The sequence below is a fragment of the Odocoileus virginianus genome, chromosome 27 (genome assembly GCF_023699985.2).
Source record: "Odocoileus virginianus isolate 20LAN1187 ecotype Illinois chromosome 27, Ovbor_1.2, whole genome shotgun sequence".
Lineage (NCBI taxonomy): Eukaryota > Metazoa > Chordata > Mammalia > Artiodactyla > Cervidae > Odocoileus > Odocoileus virginianus.
This window is the reverse complement of record NC_069700.1, coordinates 30,140,175-30,164,809: the sequence shown is the minus strand read 5'-3', so window position 1 is coordinate 30,164,809 and position 24,635 is coordinate 30,140,175. Positions and strand designations below refer to the sequence as shown.

Here is a 24,635-nt window from a genome sequence, read left to right as displayed (position 1 = left end):
CTAAAAACACCCGTCTTGATCTTTTCGTTCTTTCTAAGACAGCATCATTATTTTTATTTTTAACCAACTAATATGTATTGACTTTTCACTATATCTACGGCACCAGGAATATCAAGGAAAAATACAGCATGCCACATAAATAAGCAATTGCCATTCAGCAGAACATATTTATAATAGAGTAATGGGAAAATTATCTTTGACCTGCCCCCCACAAACAGAGCAGTTGCATTTTCCCAGAGTTGTCAGAGGTAGATTCATTCACGATAAATCTTGAGCCAGTATCTTTTTAGGAGTTTTGCAGTTTTACAAGGCAGATCAAAAGACAGAGGTACCAGTGACATTAAGGTACAAAATCTAAGTTGTTTCAGAATATACATACTGCTTAGCAGCAAAATATCCCCAATTAGATGACCCTCTATTAGAATTAATGACCCCAAACCGCCCATTTTCCTATCTGGTTTTTCTTTTTATAAGACATCTGGCTTTTAGAAAAATAATCAAACTCATTGCCCCTAGTAGAAAGATTTCTAGGTCCAGCATTATCAAAGTAGCTCTGTAAAAGGGAAAAACAGACTAGGCATACTAATTTTGTTTAAAGTTTAAAAGAAAGCTTTGGAAGAATCTGAAACATAAGTTAAGAATGTGTTAGCAATTGTGATTCACCTTTCTGATAAGAATAGCCTATTTGTTTTATTATTTATCCTTTCTAACAAGTCTGGAATCAATTTGATGGATTTTTGATTTTCATGCCTTCAGAGATCTGTTTGTTGTTGTTACTTAGTCATTAAGTCACGCCCAGCACTTCTGTGACCTTGCTGGTGGCTCAGATGGTGAAGAATTTGCCCGCAATGCAAGAGACCTGGGTTCCATCCCCGGGTTGGGAAGATCCCCTGGAGGAGGGCATGGCAACCCACTCCAGTATTCTTGCCTGGAGAATCCCCACGGACAGACGTGCCGGGCGGGCTACAGTCCATGGGGTCGCAGAGTCAGACACGACTGAGCGACTAAGTACACACACAGGGACCATCAGTCCTCTCTGTCCATGGGATTTCCCAGGCAAGAATCCAGGAGAGGGTTGCCATTTCCCTTTCCAAGGGAATCTTCCTGACCCAGGGGTAGGACCTGTGTCTCATGCATTGCAGGCAGTTTCTTTACTGCTGAGCCACTGGGAAAGCTTTCAAAGATCTGTTAGCTGACTTCAAAATTTTGGGAAAATTGAGTGTCAGAATTAGTGATGGCTCTTCAGTTGGATGTCAAGATTCAGAAGATTGCTTCCCCATGTGTCATTTCTTCAAAATTAGGCAAATCAAACACATTTATTAAAAAATATAAGCATGCTAAAATCAGCACATATGGCAAATTGAGAAAGAATTCATCTATATCTTAAATCAGAGCTATGTTCAATTATCATCTCTGTTTAATATCATTGAACTGGGAATCATCATATCAACACCAGGACAAAGGTTTGTTCTCTGAACAATGGAAAATATATCACCCCAAGTGTTCCCCACTTTTTTTTTTACTTGACTGCAAGAAGAGTCATAGCTAAATTTGGTCCTCAATGGCATCCTTGTTGTCTAACATATTCATTTTTCGTCTTTTAAATTAAGTTTAAATTTTTGTCTCTTCTCTTCCTATTAAAATTCAGTCTCACTTAACAATTTCCAAGTCTTACCATACACATAACTGGAAAAAAATAATGTTATAAGGATTAAAAATCTAATGATCTTCTCAAGAATTTATAGCAGTTCATTTAAACTGGCTTTAGGGAAAACCTTTTTCTTTTTTTATACATACTATATACCTCAAGATGATAAGTAAAGTGAAAATACCCTTTAATATCCTGTGTGCAGACAACTAGAAACAGGCAGTGAAAGCACACCAAGCAGATCTCAGATATACATTTGAATAATCTTATTCTTATGAAAGAACTTTATCCTCTCAAATTGGTTGTTATAGCTCTCAATGCAATGTTTGAGTTCAGACATCAAGATCTGGACCCAACACAGATCTGAGGAAACTTTCATTCATAGTACAGATGCTGAAGGAAGAACTCTCAAAGCACAGGGGTCTAGTTATTACATACATTATTTTACTCTACTTTATAGTCTAATAATATATTCTCCACATTTTGAAGATTTCACAGTTCTCTCTATGGCTATGAAGTTCTCTTGCTGTTAGAACTGCCAAGTCCCAAACATGATCAATTTCCTTGTTGAAGGTTTGGGGCAGCCGATAAGACCCCTGTCTCCTCCCTCCTAGCTTGAAACTAACACAAGGAATAGATGTAAAAGTCAGTCTGCCAAAAAATGAAAGTATCTATCAACAAGAAGTGCTAGAAGAATAGCTTTTTCTATGTCTACCTAATAAGAAACATTGACTTCTTATACCCAAAATTGATTTCCTGCCAGCTTCCCTCATGTGTATTCCTGGTTGTAAAATAAGCCAAAGCAATCTATCTGAACTATCATCCCAGTTTCTTATAGAAACAGCTTTACTCATGGGTTAATCTCTGCCTCTTTGCCCTCTGCTCCACTCCTTCCCTTTCCCCTACTGTGCTCTACATTGCAGGAACATTGAGTCCTAAAGGCGGCATTTCCCCAAGACTCACTGTAGCTGGTATCCAGCTGGGAAGACAGGAGGGCGAGAAGTACTCTGGCTCCTCCTGTCTCATGCCTCCCCTTGCCCTGCCAATGCCTCCCACCAGCTGAGACCTATCTACAGTTTATAGTAGCTTCCTGCTGCTAGTCATCTCTGAGTTGTATCACCATCCCCTGGTGGGCATCTCAGATTCTTCCACCATCCATGAAACAAAAGTATCTGCATTGATTTCCTCTATTTTAAAAACAGAGTGGTTTATTTCCCTTGTTTGATTCTGATTGATACACTCAGTTAAATATACAACAATTTAATATAAAGCTCCAAGATGTTATAAAAGACTGATAGAAGTATAAAGCTTTTGTATTTCTTTCAGAGTTACAGGCAAGACACTGCCCATTTTGTCAAACAAGTACATTGTTTTTTAGTTACTGAGTCGTGTCTGACTCTTTGAGACTCCATGGACTGCAGTCTGCCAGCCTCCTTGGTCCACGGGCTTCTCCAGGCAAGAATACTAGAATGGGTTGCCATTTTCTTCTCCAGGGGATCTTCCTGACCCAAGGATTGAAACCACGTCTCCTGCATTGCCAGGCAGATTCTTTACCAGTGAGCCACCAGGAAAGCATTTTAAACAAGTATAGATACAATTAACCTGCAATTCAATGCCTGAAAGTTTGCGATCTGAATAATGAAAACCATATAACCAAAAATGTCAAAATGTTTCCTAAGTTTTTATTTGTCTGCCTGCAGAAGCATAGCTACACTTTGTCCTTAATGGCAATAATTAACTTATTCCAGTCATCTATCATATCCATCTATCTTCTTTTAAATTAAGTTCACCTTAATTTTTTTTTTCTCTTTGACATTTTTTTGACCCGGTTTGTAACTTGCTTCAAACCCATGTGGAAAATATATTATACACACACACACACACACACACACACACATAAATAGTGTCTTCTTACTAAAAAAGCCATGCTACATTTGAATTTCATGAAGAATAATGAGTCATTATTTTGCACAAAGGACACACATTCATTAAGACAGACTGAGTTATATTATGGTAGCAATTTAATAAATAGCACCACAATCTCCGAAGCTTAAAAATCACAATTTTTAAATCACAAGGTTTCTTTCTTGCTCATATTGTTTCTCCAATATTGTGAGATGGTGGCTCTGCTCTGTGTACTTGACCCCACGAGACTGGTGGGGGTGCTGCCATCTTCTAAGGTCAGCACCCCAACATAAAACTTTCAGGGTTTGCCACAGAGGAAAAGATTAAGGAGAACTTCATGCTAATTCTGACAGGCTTCAGACTAAAAGTAACATGCCACTGTCATTCAGATTTCATTGGTTAGAGCGCTTGAACTTTATTAACTTCAAAGAAGCATGTGCCAAAAGGAATAACCCAGAAGGTTCAGTAAACACTGGTAATCCCCACCACACTCATTATTTCAAAAATCTAAACAACACAAAAAAGAACAAAGATGAAAATCTCCCTAAAAAACATTAATGTTTGATAAAAATTAGTTATTTTTAATATATATATATACAAATGTAAGAACATATAAGAGTACTTTACCAAAACAAAAGCATACTACACATGTTGTTATTGTTGTTCAGTTGCCAACTCATGTCCAACTCTTTGCATCCCCATGGACTGCAGCACACCAGGTTTCCCTGCCCTTCGCTATCTCCCAGAGTTTGATCAGATTCATGTTCATTGAGTCCATGATGCCACCCAACCATCTCATCCTCTGTCGCCCCCCTCTCCTTCTGTCCTCAGTCTTTCCCAGCATCAGGATCTTTTCCAATGTACTTTTCCAATGAGACTCCAGCCAAAGTACTGGAGTCTCAGCTTCAGCATCAGTCCTTCCAATGAATATTCATGGTTGATTTCCTTGAGAATTAACTGATTTGATCGCTTTGCTGTCTAAGGATTCTCAAGAGTCTTCTCCAACACCACAATTCAAAAGCATCAATTCTTTGGCACTCAGTCTTCTTTTTATAGTCCAACTCTCACATCTGTACATGACTACTGGAAAAACTACAGCTTTGACTATATGGACCTTTGTCAGCAAAGTGATGTCTCTGCTTTTTAATATGCTGTCTAGGTTTGTTACAGCTTTACTTCCAAGGAGCAATGTCTTTTAATTTCATGGGTACAGTCACCATTTGCAGTGATTTTAGAGCCCAAGAAAAGAAAATCTGTCACTGCTTCCACTTTTTCCCTTTCTATTTGCCATCAAGTGATGGGAACAGATGCCATGATCTTCGTTTTTTGAATGCTGAGTTTTAAGTTAGCTTTTTCATTCTCCTCTTTCACCCTTATCAAGAGGCTATTTTAGTTCCTCTTTGGTTTCTGCCATTAGAGTGGTATCATCTGCATATCTGAGGTTGTTGATAATTCTTTCAGTAATCTTGATTCCAGCTTGTGATTCATTGAGCATTCATTCATCCAGTACATCACTTCTCATGATGTATTCTTCATATAAGTTAAATAAGCAGGGTGACACTACACAGCCATGATATACTCTTTTCCCAATTTTGACCAAGTCTGTTGTTCCATGCCCAGTTCTAACTGTTGTCATACTATTCTTAATTTATAATTATTAAATTAAATTTTATTTGAATTTAATAGAAGAAAAAAGAAATAAAACTGGAGGAACTGGTGACCTTCCAATAAATTTTTTTTTTCATGGTAAGAGATGTATATCTTTTTTTCTAAAAGTATCTCTTTAGAATTGAGGAAAGCTCATGGAATTAAAGGACTTGGGTCATTACATTTTTTAACCAGATGGTTGATATTTAGACAGCATCTATTCCTTTCTTGGACTTCCTTGGTGGCTCAGCAGTAAAGAATCCACCTGCCAATACAGAAAATGTGGGTTTGATCCCTGAGTTGGGGTGGGAAGATCCCCTGGAGAAGGAAATAGCAACCCACTCCATAATTCTTGCCTGGGAAGTCCTATGGACAGAGGACCCTGGCAGGCTGCAGTCCATGGAGGTTACAAAAGTGTCAGACACCACTCAGTCACTAAACAACTCCTTTCTTGCTTTGCAAGATAAGGAAATTAGCTCACTTCTAACATCACTCCCTCCTCTATTTTCTAACTCCAAATTTGTGTTTCATCTACTATTAATTTATATTTTCAAGGTTTATAATTATAATATTCACTTTATACAGTTGCTTAGTTTTACACCTACAGTTAAATAAATTCAATGTTTTCCACCATACCTTTTGCAATGCTTCTGGGTTCCCACATCCTTTAATTTGGTTCATCTCTTAACTGGTTAGACTTGACCGTCAAGCAATTTTTAAAAAAGATCACTGGGTTCATTTTCTTCCAGAATTCACACATGCTTAAAATTACTTGTCTGATGTTTTTGCTTTTTAAGGACAATTTGAAAATTTGGCTGGGTATAAAATTATTGGGACACAATATCCTTGCTTTAGAACTTGTTCCACTGTCTTCTGGCATTGAATATTGCTGTGGAAAAGTCCAAGTTCAAACTTTTTTTTTTTAAATCTTCACTCATAGTTGGCTTGCATTTTTCTGACTGGATGTTCATAAAGTTCTTTATTTAGCTTTGGAAATTAGTAGCCTCAGTAGATTTTATCTTGGAGTAGAGCTCTTTCAATTTGAAACACAGCATGTCCTTTTCATCTGCAGATTCAAGTAATTCCAGATTTCAGGAAACTTCTCTCTCTCTCTCTCTCATTCTCTATTCATGTTTTTTTCCTGTTGCCCTCATTCTTTTCTTCAGGATTTCTAATTACTCACAGTTGGTTTCTCCTTTGTTTCTCTCGTTATTTTCAGCCAGATTTCCTCCTCTTCTCCTCTTCCATCTCTTCCTCTTCTTCTTTGTTTTCCTTCTCCTCCTTTTCTTCTTCTTCTTCTTTTTTTTTTTTTTTTTTTGCTTTTTAATGGAACTTTCATCTCTATAATGGTTTTCTTCTCTTTCATTTCTGAGTTCTTCGAGCTTACTTTTATCTTCTTGTCTTGTGATCTTTTCTTTGAATTTTTCTATATTTTTAGGTGTTTTTAAAACCAAAGATTGCATTTAGGTAACATATTTAAGATTTTGAAGTATACTGCCTTGTTTCCTGATGTAAGCAGTCTTCAAATGCATGTTGCTTTACCCATCACACGTCACATATATGAAAAGATCTTTAGCTATTTTCCTTCTGATAATTTTATCTTTAAGCATGTCCATCTTTTCCTAGAGAGTTCAAATTCATTTTGTTTATTACATAGATTTACTCTGCACATTTCATTCTTAACTTTAAGAGCTCACACTTAACTTTAAGTGTGTGTGCACTTAGTTGCTCAGTCATGTCCAACTCTTTGCAACCCATGGACTGTAGCCCGCCAGGCTCCTCTGTCCATGGAATTCTCCAGGCAAGAATACTGGAGTGGGTAGCCATTCCCTTCTGCAGGGGATCTTCTTGGCTCAGGGACCTAACCTGGGTCTCCTGCATTGCAGGTGGGTTCTTCACCATCTGAGCTACCAGGGAAGCCCTTGAGAGCATATACTTTCCTCAAATTTTTGCACTAAAAGATCTGGGGTAGTTAAATTTCTTAAGTCACAAACTCTCTGAATTCCACTCACCAAAGGCCATCTTTCTTGGCCATACGCATAGACTGCTAACCACAAAAACGGCCTGTCCTTAACTCTTTGGGACTCACCTTCTATAGTGCAGAATGAATATCTGAATAACATTTCCCTATCTTACTTGCCTGTGTTCTTAGATCTCATCACTCTAACCAGAAGATCATTGGATTTGCACTTAAGAATTGTGACCCTTTCTTTAAGGCGAAACCGTATCCTGCCTGAGGTTGGAGGATATATGTGTTGGCTCTCAGCAACCTTCCTCACCGTAATTCAAACTTCATAATATTTGGCAGATTTCCTCATGGTTTGGGGTTATGGTTATTTCCTTATTTCACTGATGATGGCTTTTCCCCTTCTATTTTTCATTTTTTGTCGCTGCTGTTGGTGACTTTTAGTAACAGGGAGTAAAGACTACTTTTTTCTGCTGTTTAATCAGAAATCAGAATTTTAAAGATCAGAAGAAACTCAGGAGCTAAGTTTTTATAGCCAATACGATTGTGTTTCTCTAATTATGTATATGGGTTAAGTACATTTTAATATTCTAATAATGGCTGCACTGTACCACTTCATTTATTTTAATAAACGTTTTAGATTTGAAATTCATGGTTCATGCAATACTATTAATCAGGATAGATGAGAGCAGAATGCAAACGATGTTATAAGACAGAATCACTAGTTAAGAATGGCTGTATATTTCTCATATATAAAATATAAAAAAAGAGGGAGAAAAATGCCTGGGATATACTAAGGGCTCAAAATTCATGTTCCCTTCTTTCTATACCTAATAACATATATTCAGTAGATTAGAGAAGAAGTTAGAATTGTCAACACATCTTTTGCTAAGGCTTCTAGCTGCCTAAATCAAATCCCTTATGACTATACAATGGAAGTGAGAAATAGATTTAAGGGACTAGATCTGATAGACAGAGTTCCTGATGAACTATGGATGGAGGTTCATGACATGGTACAGGAGACAGGAATCAAGACCATCCCCAAGGAAAAGAAATGCAAAAAAGCAAAATGGTTGTCTAAGGACAGCTTACACAGCTTACAAATAGCTGTGAAAAGAAGAGAAGCGAAAAGCAAAGGAAAAAAAGAAAGATATTCCCATTTGAATGCAGAGTTCCAAAGAACAGCAAGGGGAGATAAGAAAGCCTTCCTCAGTGATCAATGCAAAGAAATAGAGGAAAATAACAGAATGGGAAAGACTAGAGATCTCTTCAAGAAAATTAGAGATACCAAGGGAACATTCCATGCAAAGATGAGCTCAACAAAGGTATGGTACAGAATGGTATGGACCTAACAGAAGCAGAAGATATTAAGAAGAGGTGGCAAGAATACACAGAACTGTACAAAAAAGATCTTCACAACCCAGATAATCATGATGGTGTGATCACTCACATTCACCTAGAGCCAGACATCCTGGAATGTGAAGTCAAGTGGACCTTAGGAAGCATCACTACAAACAAAGCTAGTGGAGGTGATGGAATTCCAGTTGAGCTATTTCAAATCCTAAAAGATGATGCTGTGAAAATGCTGCACTCAATATGCCAGCCAATTTGGAAAACTCAGCAGTGGCCACAGGACTGGAAAAGGTCAGTTTTCATTCCAGTCCCAAAGAAAGGCAATGCAAAGAATGCTCAAACTACCGCACAATTGCACTCATCTCACACACTAGTAAAGTAATGCTCAAAATTCTCCAAGCCAGGCTTCAGCAATACGTGAACCGTGAAATTCCAGATGTTCAAGCTGGTTTTTAAAAAGGCAGAGGAACCAGAGATCAAATTGCTAACATCCGCTGGATCATCAGAAAAGCAAGAGAGTTCCAGAAAAACATCTATGTCTGCTTTATTGACTATGTCAAAGCCTTTGACTGTGTGGATCATAATAAACTGTGGAAAATTCTGAAAGATATGGAAATACCAGACCACCTGACCTGCCTCCTCAGAAACCTGTATGCAGGTCAGGAAGCAACAGTTAGAACTGGACATGGAACAACAGACTGGTTCCAAATAGGAAAAGGGGTACGTCAAGGCTGTATATTGTCACCCTGCTTATTTAACTTATATGCAGAGTACATCATGAGAAACGCTGGGCTGGAGGAGGCACAAGCTGGAATCAAGATTGCCAGGAGAAATATCAATAACCTCAGATATGCAGATGACACCACCCTTATGGTAGAAAGTGAAGAAGAACTAAAGAACCTCTTGATGAAAGTGAAAGAGGAGAGTGAAAAAGTTGGCTTCAAGCTCAACATTCAGAAAACTAATATCATGGCATCTGGTCCCATCACTTCATGGCAGATAGATGGGGAAACAGTAGAAACAGTGGCTGACTTTTTTTGGGCTCCAAAATCACTGCAGATGGTGATTGCAGCCATGAAATTAAAAGATGCTTACTCCTTGGAAGGAAAGTTATGACCAACCTAGATAGCATATTAAAAAGCAGAGACATTACTTTGTCAACAAATGTCCGTCTAGTCAAGGCTATGGTTTTTCCAGTGGTCATGTATGGATGTGAGAGTTGGACTGTAAAGAAAGCTGAGCACCGAAGAATTGATGCTTTTGAACTGTGGTGTTGAAGACTCTTGAGAGTCCTTTGGACTGCAAGGAGATCCAACCAGTCCATCCTAAAGGAGATCAGTCCTGGCTGTTTATTGGAAGGACTGATGTTGAAGCTGAAACTCCAATACTTTGGTCACCAGATGCGAAGAGCTGACTCATTTGAAAAGACCCTGATGCTGGGAAAGATTGAGGGCAGGAGGAGAAGGGGACGACAGAGGATGAGATGGCTGGATGGCATCACCGACTCACCGAACATGAGTTCGGGTAGACTCCGGCAGTTGGTGATAGACAGGGAGGCCTGGCGTGCTGCAATTCATGGGGTCGCAAAGAGTTGGACACAACTAAGTGACTGAACTGAACTGAACTAGCTGCCTATTGAGATTTAATGATAAACGAATACTCTTCTTATTATAATAAGAGCAGGGTGAAATGGATTTAGCCTGTCAAGTATTTTGCGCTTCCCAGGTTTACAAATCTTGGAGTACACTTGCTAATTATATACAACTAATAAATCTTTCCAAAAAAAATCTGTGAGGTTGTGTCATTCAGTGTCTCTCTAATGGTCTAGTAGAATATGATGCCAGAACTCTAATTGCAACCCAAATTCTCTTGTTTCCCACACACACTACCCAAGGAGATTGAGGCTTAGAGAGCTGTTGACAAACACAGTCTCATGGTAAAGCTGCTCCTTCCTTCCTGTGCTGTCCTCACGCTGTTAGACAACGTGTCCAGTGACAGCTATTTCAGTACCAGCATCTGCACAAACCTACTAACTCCATTCACAGCCTGTCTCCCAACTGCCTTTGCACTTCCACAAGGTCACACAACTCAGTAAAAAAGTTTGGTGGAGTGCAAAGTCTGAGAGCTTACAAAACATATCAGTACAACTCAGATACATTGAGTATACTTTTTTTTTTTCTAATTTCAACAAAAGAATTATGCAGAAAGACCTCTAAGAGCTCCTGGGAAAATAAGTTACAAATCCCATAAATGCTGTTGGTAGGCCAGTTATTTAGAAAGTAACCTTTTTCAAAAGGGTTGAAGTACCGCAAATTAAATTTTAAAATGTCAAAGTCATCTGTGATATCCTCTGTACTCCCCAAGAGGCACTGTGTACCATAAAATCACCCCAATTCTGGGCCTGGGATTACAGGTCCTTTCTCCTGAAATCATCATCATCTTCTCCACATGAATTCAAAAAATAAAAATTAATGACTAACTAACTCCGTAGTTGCCAGGTGCTGAGAGACTACAGAAGAACATGGCTATAGTCTTATTTTTAAACAGTTGCTAGCTGAGAACTGTAGTGTCTTTCCAAATGTCATACTATGTGGTTGCAGTCGCTCAGTCTTCTCCAACTTTTTTTTTTTTTTCCATTTATTTTTATTAGTTGGAGGCTAATTACAACATTGCAGTGGTTTTTGTCATACATTGAAATGAATTAGCCATGGATTTACATGTATTCCCCATCCCGGTCCCCCCTCCCACCTCCCTCTCCACCCGATCCCTCTGGGTCTTCCCAGTGCACCAGGCCTGAGCACTTGTCTCATGCATCCAACCTGGGCTGGTGATCTGTTTCACCCTAGATATACATGTTTCGATGCTGTTCTCTTGAAACATCCCACCCTCGCCTTCTCCCACAGAGTCCACAAGTCTGTTCTATACATCTGAGTCTCTTTTTCTGTTTTGCATATAGGGTTATCGTTACCATCTTTCTAAAGTCCATATATATGTGTTAGCATACTGTAATGGTCTTTATCTTTCTGGCTTACTTCGCTCTGTATAATGGGCTCCAGTTTCATCCATCTCATTAGAACTGATTCAAATGAATTCTTTTTAATGGCTGAGTAATATTCCATGGTGTATATGTACCACAGCTTCCTCATCCATTCGTCTGCTGATGGGCATCTAGGTTGCTTCCATGTCCTGGCTATGATAAACAGTGCTGCGATGAACACTGGGGTGCACGTGTCTCTTTCAGATCTGATTTCCTCAGTGTGTATGCCCAGAAGTGGTATTGCTGGATCATATGGCAGTTCTATTTCCAGCTTTTTAAGGAATCTCCACACTGTTTTCCATAGTGGCTGTACTAATTTGCATTCCCACCAACAGTGTAAGAGGGTTCCCTTTTCTCCACACCCTCTCCAGCATTTATTGCTTGTAGACTTTGGGATAGCAGCCATCCTGACTGGTGTGTAATGGTACCTCATTGTGGTTTTGATTTGCATTTCTCTGATAATGAGTGATGTTGAGCATCTTTTCATGTGTTTTTTTGCCATCCGTATGTCTTCCTTGGCAGTCTTCTCCAACTTTTTACAGCCCCACGGACTGTAGCTCGCCAGGCTCCTCTGTTCATGGGATTTTCTAGGCAAGAATACTGGAGTAGGTTGTCATTTCCTTCTCCAAGGGATCTTCCTGACCCAGGGATTGAACCCATGTTCTTTGTGTCTCCTGCATTGGCACACAGATTCTTTACCATTAGTGCCACCTGGGAAACCCATTATACTACATATATTTAGCATATGGTGTATGTGCTAAGTCACTTCAGTTGAATCCAGCTCTTTGTGACTCCATGGACTATAGCTGCCAGACTTCTCTGTCCATGGGATTCTCCAGGCAAGAATACTGAAGTGGGTTGCCATGTCCTCCTCCAGGGTATCTTTCCAATCCAGGGACTGAACCGGCATCTCTTATGTCTCCTGCATTGGCAGGTGGGTTCTTTACCACTAGCACCACGTGGGAATTTAGCATTTTATTGCTTCTGAATTTATCAAGATAAAGAGCAACATCAGGTAACAATCATATAAGAAATTATAATCGAGGTTATTTGGACACTGTGTTAGTTCTCAGTACAAAAACTAGGCAACTTCAGCAATAGAAATTTGCTATCTTACAGTTCTGAAAGCTAGATATCCTGAATGGAGGTGTTGGCAGGGCTGCTAATTCCTTCTGAGGGCTGTGAGGAAGGGCTCTGCCTCAGGCCTTTCTCCTTGGCTTGTAGATGACTGTTCTCATGTTCACAGAGCACACTCCCTCTGTATCTGTCTCCAAAATTCCCACTTTATAAGGGCACCAGCGATGTTGGATTAAGGCCCACACGAATGACCCCATTTTGAGTTGATCACCTCTGTAAAGACACTATCTCTCAATTAGGCTACATATTCTGAGGTACTAGGGGTTAGGACTCCAAGATGGGAATTAGATAAGGTGAGACAATTTAACCCACAAAAGACAGTACTGTGAAGTTTTGGTAGAAAGGATCCCAGACACTACTTACTCTCTTCTCCAAAGTTGCTTGCAAAATAATGCCGTGTTAGTTTCATTATGGGCTTCCCAGGTAGTACTAGTCATAAGGAGCTTGCCTCCCAACACTGGAGATGCAGCAGACCTGGATTTGCTCCCTCAGTCAGGAAGAGCCCCTGGAGGAGGGCATGGCAACCCACCCCAGTACTCTTGCCTGGAAAATCCCATGGATAGAGGAGTATGGAGGGTACAGTCCATGGTTGCAAAGAGTCAGACACAACTGAAGTGAATTAGCATGCACGCAGTCTAATTATTCACTTTGAGCAACACTATGACTCCCTAAAATAAATACTTAAATGGCACTTTCACCAATGGAGACTGCTCTTAGAAGGAGCATCTGATTTTGTTAACCCAGACAGCTTCTATCAAGATGCAGTTAAAAAAATCCTGGATTTTACCTGGATCTCAACAGAAGAGCAAGTAGAAATAAACAGAAACAGAAATACAGATGGCAAATAAAGGTATTAAAAATTTGGTAATCAAAAATGCAAGTTAGAACAAAATTCTTTTGACTACCAAATTGGCAGAACTTTCAAATCTTGTGGTGTTGGCAAGGGTACAGAATAGGGATCTGTTCACAAACTTCTCTGGGAGTGAGTTTCAACCAACTTCTTAATAGTAAAATCCGAACTGCCCCAAATTTAGACTGAGCACACTTGAAATGCTAAAATGCGTATTCCTGGGCTCCACTGCTAAGAGCATGAATCCATCCATCAGATATGGGATCCTGTGTCTTTGGGCTAGTATGGGTATCCTGATACAAGTTATCCCCGGGCCACACTTGGGGACAGTGTGCTCTAGACCGTGGGCGGAGCTGAGCAAATCATCTTAGCAATGGGACTGTGCAGGGCCTGCCAATTGAATGTCTTGTCCAATTAGGTTTAATTAATTGAGAGCAACATTTCAATGCTAAGACAAAAAGTACCAAGTCATACTTGCTACTGGTGGGCTTTGACGTTGGGTCACAAATAGTTCAGCTTTTACAATATTTATTCTCTTTGGCATAGCAAATCAACATTTGAAAAAAAAAAAAAAAACTATCCCAAGGACATAATCAGGTTTTATTCAAAACATTGGTAGGATTACAGAAATTATTTAAGAGTGAGTTCTAAAAATAAGAAGAGGATGAAGCTACTCTTAATAACTTTTCCTTAAAATTCTGGCTCTCAGTAGGAGAACTTAAAAGGGAAGAGCACGCTTGCTTTGGTCCTCATATTCAGGCTTTGTTTTGCAAATGTTTTCTGGTTACCATGGCAACTTCTGGATTTCTCTGTGTAAATGGGAAATTGGGAACCTCGTCTTCTGAAAAAAAAAATGATTAGTGTGTTCTTTTTATCCTGGTAAGCTCATTGCGTGCTGACAAATTACATTCTGACAGCTCAGTTGTAATCTAAAACATGCCTCTCTGGAGACTCTGAATAATAAAGTATTTCCAGGGATTGACAGTTATTCTTCATTTATATTTTTATGTATTTGCTTTCAATGAATTCAAGAGATAAACTGAAGTGTTCCATACTTGCTGTGCTTTTTAAATAATTCAGAAATGTATCCTCACTTGAAAAATCTGACATGTGTCAATTTGATTACCGTGCTCATGAATTGTGGTGTAAGGAAAGAACATAAGCTTCTGAAATGGTCAGACTTGGAGCCGAAGCCCAGTTCTGCCACCTACGAGCAGTGCGACCTTGGGCAAGCAGTCTAACTCTTTGAGCCTTCGTTTCCATCTATAAAATGAGAGTCAGAAATAATACACACAAGTATTCACAACAGTGACAAGTCTACTGAGTAGGCTCTTGATAGAACATGGTAGTTATTACCAAAGAAAAAAATAATAAAAGCAAGCACAGAAACATCCAAAACCTATTAGACTTGGTTTAAAAGCAATCAGGTTTCACACAGGAAAAAAAATGAATAAAATTTTAAAGTAATGTACAACCAGCATTATTAGAATTGGACTTCTCCAGGTTTCAGCTATGTGTACTATTATGAAACACTCAACAGTAAATAATAGGAAACAACTGTCAGAATTTTCTAAGATGGTAGAACAGAAAAGCTTATACAAAGGCAGCTCAAGGTCCTCAAAACTTTACACAACCATAATCTGAAAAGATGCAGTTGGCTGAAGTTAGAGGCATAACTTTGAAAGTGCAAATGGCCAAGCTTCTTTGCTAACAGGGGTTGTGGTGAACCAGGGTCAGGAGCCCTCCCTGACCCATTCAAGGTGAAGGGATGGAATCGTGAGGACAAGGCCTAGACTCCTCAGGGATGAGTCACTTTAGGAAGACGGTCAACAAAGAGGCAGGGGTATGTTTCGCCTCATGTTTTCCAGAAGCATTTATGATCTACCATTTTTCTTTTTCATACTCCGTTGGAGGGCAGGACCCATTTATAGTCTGTACCTCTCAGTTTGCTGTTGATTAAACTATGTATGGAGGAGGAGGATTTTTAGTGAAGCATGTTAAATCTTTCATTATTATACTCCCTACTTCTTAATCTGCCTTTATTTCTCTTTCTTCAATTACTGTGACAAATGAGCACGATGGATGACTGCATGGGCAAAATGCTGAAACAATACACAGATGCAAAACACTGTAAACAACAGAAAATATTCTGAAATTAAAAACTAGGCACAGCTCTCTTTAAGTGAAAATAATAATTTAAGGGTCCTTAAATCCATATTATATGTGGCACCTAAAATCAACATTTTTAAGCTAGTCTGTTGAAAAGTACTGATGCAGAACCAGTAAAACAACATGAAACTAAGGGCCCAGCACAATGACAGAGGTCATCACCATGCTTTCACTACCTGATTTCCCATTTATCTATCTTGTATTTAAGGTGGTACATCCCAAGGGGTAAAAATGGGGCAGAAAGAAAGTCACTTGAGGGAGACTTTCTCAGACTACTTTTCCTCCCAGCTTATCAGCTCTTCTACTGTTGTTCATCAGAGACAAGGTAGAACACAGAACTCAGGGAGCCTGGTTTAAAAAGGGAAGTGCCTGTGATCACAGTGAGCTGTTCACCCGAATCATCAGTAGCACTCCTTAATTCCTTTCAGTGCAGCGGTGGCTGAATGAGACTTTTGTGACCTTCCATCTCCAATCAGTAACTGCTTGAGGCCCATGACCCAGCTGGGTCAATCCTGTCTCCGGCCTATGGTTCCAAGGCAAAATATAGGTGACCAGTTAGGTGTGAATGTCAGATTAGCAACAAATAGCTTTTAGCACAAGTATATCCCCAATACTGCACTGAAGCATACTTCTACCACACACCATGGCGGAGTTCCTGGATCTGCCAAGAGCTGCAAACGCATAGAGCACTTCCTATGTTCTATGTGTTACTCTAAATTCTTCATTAATTCTCTAAACCCATGAAAATCCATGGATAGGTAAACAAATGCCAGTATATGGATGACTGGAGGTTAGGAAGAATAAGCTATGTAATTTTAAGTTTCAAAAATTATGCAAAAATTCCTATCCTGAAGACGTCTGATGAGTTCTCATGAGCTGGCGGCAAATCAATTTGTATAAAATTTAAAAATACAAAATTAAAAGAGACTAGATTTTAGTCCCTGCTCACTAACTAGCTAGAAGACCTTGAGAAAGTCTCCTCAATTCTCTGGTTCTAGGTTTCCTTTTCCTAAAAGATGGGATTTAGGTGAGATTATTTTTAAAGTCATTGCTGGCCCCCAGATTCCATTATATCTTACAGTGTGCAAACACGGCTCGCAGAGAAAAGCTTATTACCTCTGCAATCATTCTGTTGGTGTCACCCAAGAAAAGCAGATTCAGGGCTTCTTCCTCTGTGGTCGCCTGATGAAGAGACAAGTTTTTCAGGTGGATGTTCTGATCAGGGTCCTCCAGGACTGTCACTTTCCTAGGGAAAAAGGAAACAACAACACAAGGCACTTTGAGAAGGAAAAGAATTTCAAGTCTTCCTTACAGGTTTCTTTTTTAAAGGCCGTATGTATGACACCTTGAATTTATAAAATCAAAAAGTACACAGGACACTAGACAGTACTGGATTAGCATCCATACCGACATTCCCTTGACAGTACTACCAAAGAGCTTTGGGGCTGAAAAGTACATTACAAGCTCCTAATTCAAAGGCAGCTTTTTTGGGGAATCATCAGATCCCCAAAGCATATTGGGAAATGCATATTCTTATTGCATTTAAAACGCCTTCTACCTATGTCAGGAAACTTGGCTATGCCTTTTTTTGCCATGTCATAATTCAGTTTCTTACGTTAGGTGGTACTGATTTTTCTCCTTCTAATTTTTCCCTTTTGTTCAATTTCATATCACTTCAATCTATGTGACATTTCAAACTGGTTAGCTCACCAATTTAAACACGATGAAAATGGAGGCATTTGTCATCCCTCTAGGAGTTATTCCCTGGTTTTCTTATCCGGGTGAGTTAAAAATTCTCAAGAAGTCTTATAGTAAAATCCTAGTTTATAATTATTATTTTTATGTCCATCAGATATGCTTTTTGACCTTTCTTCTTTTACAGCATCACTTTTCCTTCCATTGAATCCGTAGGTTTGGAATTGCATTCATTTATTAAAACTCCTCAAGAGACATTTTGGTGCCAACACTGTTTCATCCCATGTGAATCTTAACACTGTCTCAAGAGCTGACTTGTGAAAACTCTCCTCAGAGTCCTGTTAGGACTTCTGGCAACTTCTGAAACATAATTTGGCTAAATTCCTAATAGACTTCTTTCAAAGGACTACAAATTCAAGCAACAGAATTACTAAAGAGAGTTCCCTTCTACCTCTTGAGTTTTGCCTTCGTGATCATTTTAATAATTGTTGAAGAAAGAAAATCTGTAATTTACAAGTGTTGCCAAGTGTCTCTCCAGGTATCTGCATTTGCTTACAACAGCAGAATTGATGACAGTAGGTCAATGTTGGCATCATCTAGCACTATGCCTTCCTTCAAAGTACAACTAGCAAGTGGACATATGTCACTTGCCTACTGACAAAAATACACTTAGAAAACTTTAAAAATGAAGATTTTGCAAAGACCATAATTTTTCAGCCTTCCCTTTTGTAAGGGGACTATCTGGATTTTCATATGTAATTTGTGGGCACTTAAAATACTAATTGCAGGAAGAAAGTGTAGTTTTTCCAGCCCATCTGTGACCAATATGTCACTAATAATGCAGCTTGTTGCCAAGTTTTGGGCTTCTTTTTGTCTCCTTCAATAATACCAATAAGATGGAAAAGGATCTCTTCCCTTAATGGAAACAAGTGTATTTTATTTATTTTTCAACAAGGCTCATAAGTCAGCTTATTAAAAATGCTTAAGAGTTAAAAAAATGCTTGGAAAATATGAAGGCATTTTTAAACTGAAATAGATGAATTGTGCTCTATTTTTAGGAACCCTCTTTATTCCTTAAGCTTTATTTCCACTGTGATTCTTCTGAAATGCTTGAGAAGGTTTGGTAAATGCAATCCCTAGGAATACAAAAGTCAGAATTCTTCTTAAATCTACAGATTCTACATCTTAAAGGTGAAAGAAGTTAAGTAATATGGGAAGGAAGATAAAAGCATGAAATGAGTGATATGACAGAACATCAGAGGTGAGAAAAGAAGAGAGTTCTGTCTTTTTCAACATGAAGAAGAAAACAAGTTCTTCAACTCTGAGGCAAAGTCACCTGCAATATATGTTGTAAGACCAAGTCAGATACAAAACCATCCTGTGCAAGATCAGAAAAGGGGGAGATGAGGGAGCAGAAACTGATTCAAAGAGGAGGATGCTCACACTCCCTGGGCACTGAAAGTCCCCTTTAATCCAGTCATTCTCACCCTGGCTGCATATAGGACCAGCCTTCAGAATGTAAATAAAACAACATATCAGCACCAGGTGTCCTCTTAAAAGATTCTGATTTGAATATTCTGGAGTGCGGACTGGGTACCAGAGGCTGTAAAGGCTCCAGTGATTCTACTGTGCAGCCAAGATTGAGAGTTACTGACTTCATCTTTAATGACCATACAAGGTGGACATATGGGAAGATTTCTGGTTTCTTTATAGCTACTTTCCACCCAGCTCCACCTAAGCCCAAAGAGGAGAGTTACTCATCTTACTGGTTGAAGTCACTTTGGGTCATAAATCTACTAACAGGCAAGGTCCCTGTGAATTTTACAAAGCTTGTCCTTCCACAGGAAGTTTCCTTTTTCTACCTCCCTGACCATGTCACTGATGGGTAAACTAAGCCACCCATTAACCACAGCAATAACTAATGCTCAACTGTGGATTATAGATCTTCCTGGACATCCACAGGGTTTATATCATGGCTGAATCAAAAAATATAAATGTAATATCATACATAATCTCCTCACCATTATCTCATTGAAATTTAAAAAAAATGCAGAAAACCAGCATGTACAGAATTCTAAAAGTGTTCAACCTTTTAGATAACCTGAATGGCTCATTGATTTAGATTACACTTACAAAGAATAGCTAGACACATAACAGAGGATGCATGGAATGTCATCATCGGCATTTGGCTAAATCACTCAGAGCCTCTGATCTGCAACGTATTATGCTTCTACATTTACTTCCGGGTGCCTGTCCAGCTATGTCACTTTGATCACAATTTGCACGTGCTTCAATTTTTCTGCATAGAAATCTCAGTTGTCTTTTATAACTCACCACCATGTATTTCTCTGACTGTTTTCTGATTCTTCACTTGAGCTTAGCCAAAAGGATGAGAAGCAATTCTTTTCTGGTCCTGTTTCCCTCACTGTTTGCTTATTTTTGCCCACTGAGGTTTTGAAAAGTAAATAAAAAGACAGGTTGGTGTCCAGTTTAGTTTGGCTTCTCTCAGGGTTCTCTCCCTGCTCCGGGCTCATCTGTGGGCACCCTTTAATAAGAAGGCTCTGCCTCTGGCATCTTTCTGGAATCTTCTGTGGTGCAACTTTCTCCAATCAGGGTCTCCCTTGCCAGTTCTTGTCCTCAGATTCTTTCCTGGTTTCTGCCCAATCCCTTGGGCATGAGGCTTTGGACTTTCCCTTATTGCCCTGCCTGCTCTTATTGAAAATTCCTTTTGCACTCACCCTCACAACCCATGTGTCAGTCCCACCCACTCTTACACTTTGCTCAGAGAAGCACGGCCTGAGCTGGGGGTACTTCCTCTTACCTAAACTGGTTAATCTGGTGGTGAGGATGTTTTAAACTCTGCTGTTGGTGGAGAATTTTCAAAGTCAGAGGAAATAAGAACCATTAGCAAAAGTTTCTTATTAAGTTGCTTCCTTCCCTGCCCCCCAACCCCAACTCCCCAGCTCTCTCACAAATCAATAGCTATTTCCTGAATCCTTAGTCCACTACTCCATTCTGGCTATAATTTTCATAGCTTGAAAGAGGGCTTTATTGGAGTTTCTTAAATAAACATCTTAATTCCAAGATGGAAACCCCCCAAACTATTTATTTGATTCTCTTTGAAAGGGCCTGTGAATAGTTTTCTCTACAAAATGTTTCTAAAATGTTTAGATTTTGAGCAAGAAGTCACTGATAGCCTTAACTTGGACTCCTAAGTGGAAAAGTTCTGCTAAGTACACTCAGCCTGCTTAATGATGGGGAAGAAGCAAGCTTTGTGTTTTCTCTGTAAACAGAGAATCTTTTCCATTTGGCTAAGTAGTTGGAATTTTTAGGCTTTCTAACTGACTGGAAGACATATAAGGAGCAATGGCCAAGCTCTTGTTCCCAATAATGGAAGCCATCAATGGGAGAACCCTCCCCACTGTCCATCCCACCTCCACGACATTCCAGTACCACCAACTCGCTGAACAGGGACTTTCCAGGAGTTATTACCATGAATCTGGTTTCTCACTTTCATGTGATAGACAAATACTGGTGATTTCTTTTTTCTTTTTCCTTCTTTTTACTTGCAAGGGCCCCACGTATTGGTACAGCCATGCACTATACAATGGCACCATGTTCAAGATGTTGCAATCCACACCATGTGCCTGCAGATTTATTATGACATAAGTTGGTCAAGGGCAGCTAACTGTCTTCTAAAAAAACCAATATATTACTACAATTTTCCAACAGATTAAAAGACAGGGGTACCTTTTAATAATCACATGAAGGTGCCATACAGACGAGAGGTAGCCCTGTCTAGGCACCTTGACTTTGAACAGTATCAATATCAAGAGCAGGTGGGCCTCATAAAAATGGGAGGTTATCCATGAGGCTCTTCTAAATCACTGAAAGTATCTCACATGTTGTAAACACAGCCCTGCTATTCATTTCAGTAAAGAGAAAATCCTATAGTTTAGTGTTTTTCTACCTCCTTCCCCCTCATCCTACCCCAACCCATTTTCAGAAGCTCTCTACAGGAAAGATTTGGGGGAAGGGAGGATATAAATTTGGTAGACTTTCTTCAGATTGATTAAAAATCTCAAATATTTCTTCTGTTATAAAATATAAATAGTTGAAACATATCACTTAAGAAAGTTTTACGAATGTGCAATAAATCTTTCTGTTGGTCTTAACCTAGATAGATTGGGCTAAAAGGATACTTTTTCTATTTAACCACTATTAAGATATTTTGAAAACTCTTCCTAGTATTTTGAAAAAGATATCTTTTCTTTCTTGTTTTATCTAATATTATACCTTCTTACTGATAAGGAAAAATACAGCCAATCACATGAAACTTTAGGTTGAGTTATTTATTTTAGCCTACAAAGACACCAGGTTTTCAACCAAAGATTTAAGGAAAATGTTAAACCAACTATCTACAATCTCATTCAAAAGAGAGAAGCAGAGGAAATACTTCCTAACTCATACTATGAGGCCAGCATTACACTTATACCAAAACCAGATAAAGACATAATGAGTAAAGAAAACTCTAGACCATATCTCTCATGAATATAGATGTAAAAATCCTCAATAAAGTATTAGCTAATCAAATACAACAATGTATAAAAAAATTATACATCATGACAAAGTGGGATTATCTTAGGTATATGAGGCTGGTTCAACGTTCAGATATCAGTCAATACAATCCATCATATCAATGAACTGAAAAAGAAAATCATACATAATCATATTAATAGATGCTGAACAAACATTTGACAAAATTCAACACCTATTCATGATAAAAACTCTCAGCAAACTAGGAATAGAGAGGATCCTTCTCAACTTGATAATCTACAAAAAACCTACAGCTAACATCACAGTTAATGGTGAGAAACTCAAAGCCTTCCTAGTAATATCAGGTACAAGGTCAGACTACCCCCTCTCATCATTCCGTTTCAACATTATACTGGAAGTCCTTGTTAACATAATAATTCAAGAAAAGAAATGAAAAGCTATACAGATTGGGGGAAAAAAAAAGATGTCTTTGCTCACAGATGACATATGCAGAAAACCTGAAAGAACTGACAGAAAAAACTCCTGAAACTGATACGTGATTATAACAACACTGCAGGATACAAAGTTAATATACAAAAATCAATTGTTTTCCTATATATCAACAATTAACAAGTGGAATTTGAAATTAAAAACACAAAGCCATTTACCTTAGCACTTAAAAAATGAAATATTTAGGTATAAATCTAACAAAATATGCCCACCATTTATAGGAGGAAAACTACAAAATTCTAATGAAAGAAATCAAAGAACTAAATAAATGGCAAGGTTTTCCACGTTCATGGATAGGAAGATTTAGTCCTGTCCAGATGTTACTTCTTTCAAACTTGATATACATATGCAATGAAACCCCAATAATCCTAGCACATTATTCTGTGGATATTAACAAAATGATTCTGATGTTTAAATGGAGAGGCAAAAGAGCCAGAATAGCAAAACCAAAATTTAATGAGAAGAACAAAGTTGGAGGACCAACACTACCCAACTTCAAGACTTACTATAAAGCTATAGTAATCAAGATAGTGTGGTATTTATGAAACCATATATAAATTGATCAGTGAAACAGAACACAGAATTCAGAAATAGGCTCACATAACTACAGTCAGCTGACCTTTCACAAAGATATCAAGGCAATACAATGGTGCAAAGACAATTTCCTCAAAAAGTGGTTCTAGAACAACTGGACCTCCACACACAAAGAAATGAATCCAGACACAGACTTTATACCACATATAAAAATTAACTCAAAATGAATCACAGGCCTAAATGCAAAACTATAAAACTCCTAGAAGGTAACATGGGAGAAAACCCAGATGGCCTTGGGTACGGTGACATCTTTTTGGATACAAAACTAAAGATCTGATCCTTGAAGGAAATAACTGATAGTCATTAAAATTAAAAACTTATGTTCTGCAAAAGACAATGTCTGAAGATGTAGAAAATAAGCCACAGACTGGAAGAAAGCATTTGCAAAAGACACATCTGGTAAAGGACTGGTATCCAAACTATACAAAGAATACTTAAAGCTCAACAATAAGAAAACAAAGAACCCAATTAAAAAATGGGCCAAAAACCTTAACAGACACATCACCAAAGAAGATATACAGATGGCAAATAAGCATATGAAAAGATGTTCCACGTCACATGTCATCAGGAAAATGGAAATGTGAAAAATAATGAGATACCAGTACACACCTGTTAAAATGGCCAAAACCCAGAACACTAATGACATCAAATGCTGGGATGTAAAGCAACAAGAATTCTCATCTATTGTTGGCGGAAATGCAAAAATGGTACAGCCATTTTGGTAGTTTCTCAAAAACTAAACTATTCCTATCAACCCCAAACCTAGAAGCAAAAAACATAAGGACCCTTAAATGCGTATTACTAAGTGAAAGAAACAGGTCTGAAAGAGCTATATACTGTATGATTCCAACTATGTGACATTTTGGGAAAGGCAAAACTATGGAGATAATAAAAAGATCAGTGGTTGCCAGGGGTGGAGGTATGGGATAGTGATGACTAGGCAGAGAGCAGAGGATTCAAAGTCAGTGAAAACACAGTGTATTATCATGATGGGTGCATGTCATTACAAATTTGTCCAAACTTGTGGAATGTTAAACACCAAGAGTGAAACCTATGACAAATTATGGGCTCTGGGTTATTTTGATGTGTCAGTGTATGTCCATTCTTGGTAACAAGCATATCATTTTGGTGAGTGATGCTCGTAATGGGACAGGCCATCCATGTGTGTGAGGAAGGGATATAAGGGAAGTCTCTGTACCTTCCTCTCAGTTTTGTTGTGGACCTAAAACTAAATACTTTATCAAGAAAAAAAAAAAAAAGGTACAAACTGAAAACTGCAAAATATTCTATTTTTAAACTGAAGTATAGTTGATTTACAGTAGTATACTAGTCTCTGGTATACAACAAGGTGATTCATTATTTTTATAGTTTTACTCCATTTAAAGTTATTGCACAATATTGGCTATATTCCCTGTGCTGTACAACACAGCCTGCAGATTTTTTTTGCACATAGTAGTTTGTACCTCTTAATCCCCAAAGCTGCAAAATATCCTGAGTTATTGTTGTGATGAGTTCTTGTCTTGATATCCACATTAACTTCTTTCTTTTCAATTGGTAAACATCCTTTCCTTAATACTATCATTATTAT

At 38.5% G+C, this 24,635-nt stretch overlaps 1 protein-coding gene across 3 annotated transcripts in view; it reads right to left on the bottom strand.

Annotated features, from left to right (window-relative positions):
• KIF6 (kinesin family member 6) overlaps positions 1-24,635 on the bottom strand; it is a 388,869-nt gene that overhangs the window by 254,416 nt on the left and 109,818 nt on the right. For all 3 annotated transcript variants that reach the window (XM_070456501.1, XM_070456503.1, XM_070456504.1), the window contains exon 6: positions 16,829-16,958. In XM_070456501.1, coding sequence (XP_070312602.1) covers positions 16,829-16,958 — 130 coding nt within the window. The remainder of the gene's footprint in view (positions 1-16,828; positions 16,959-24,635) is intronic.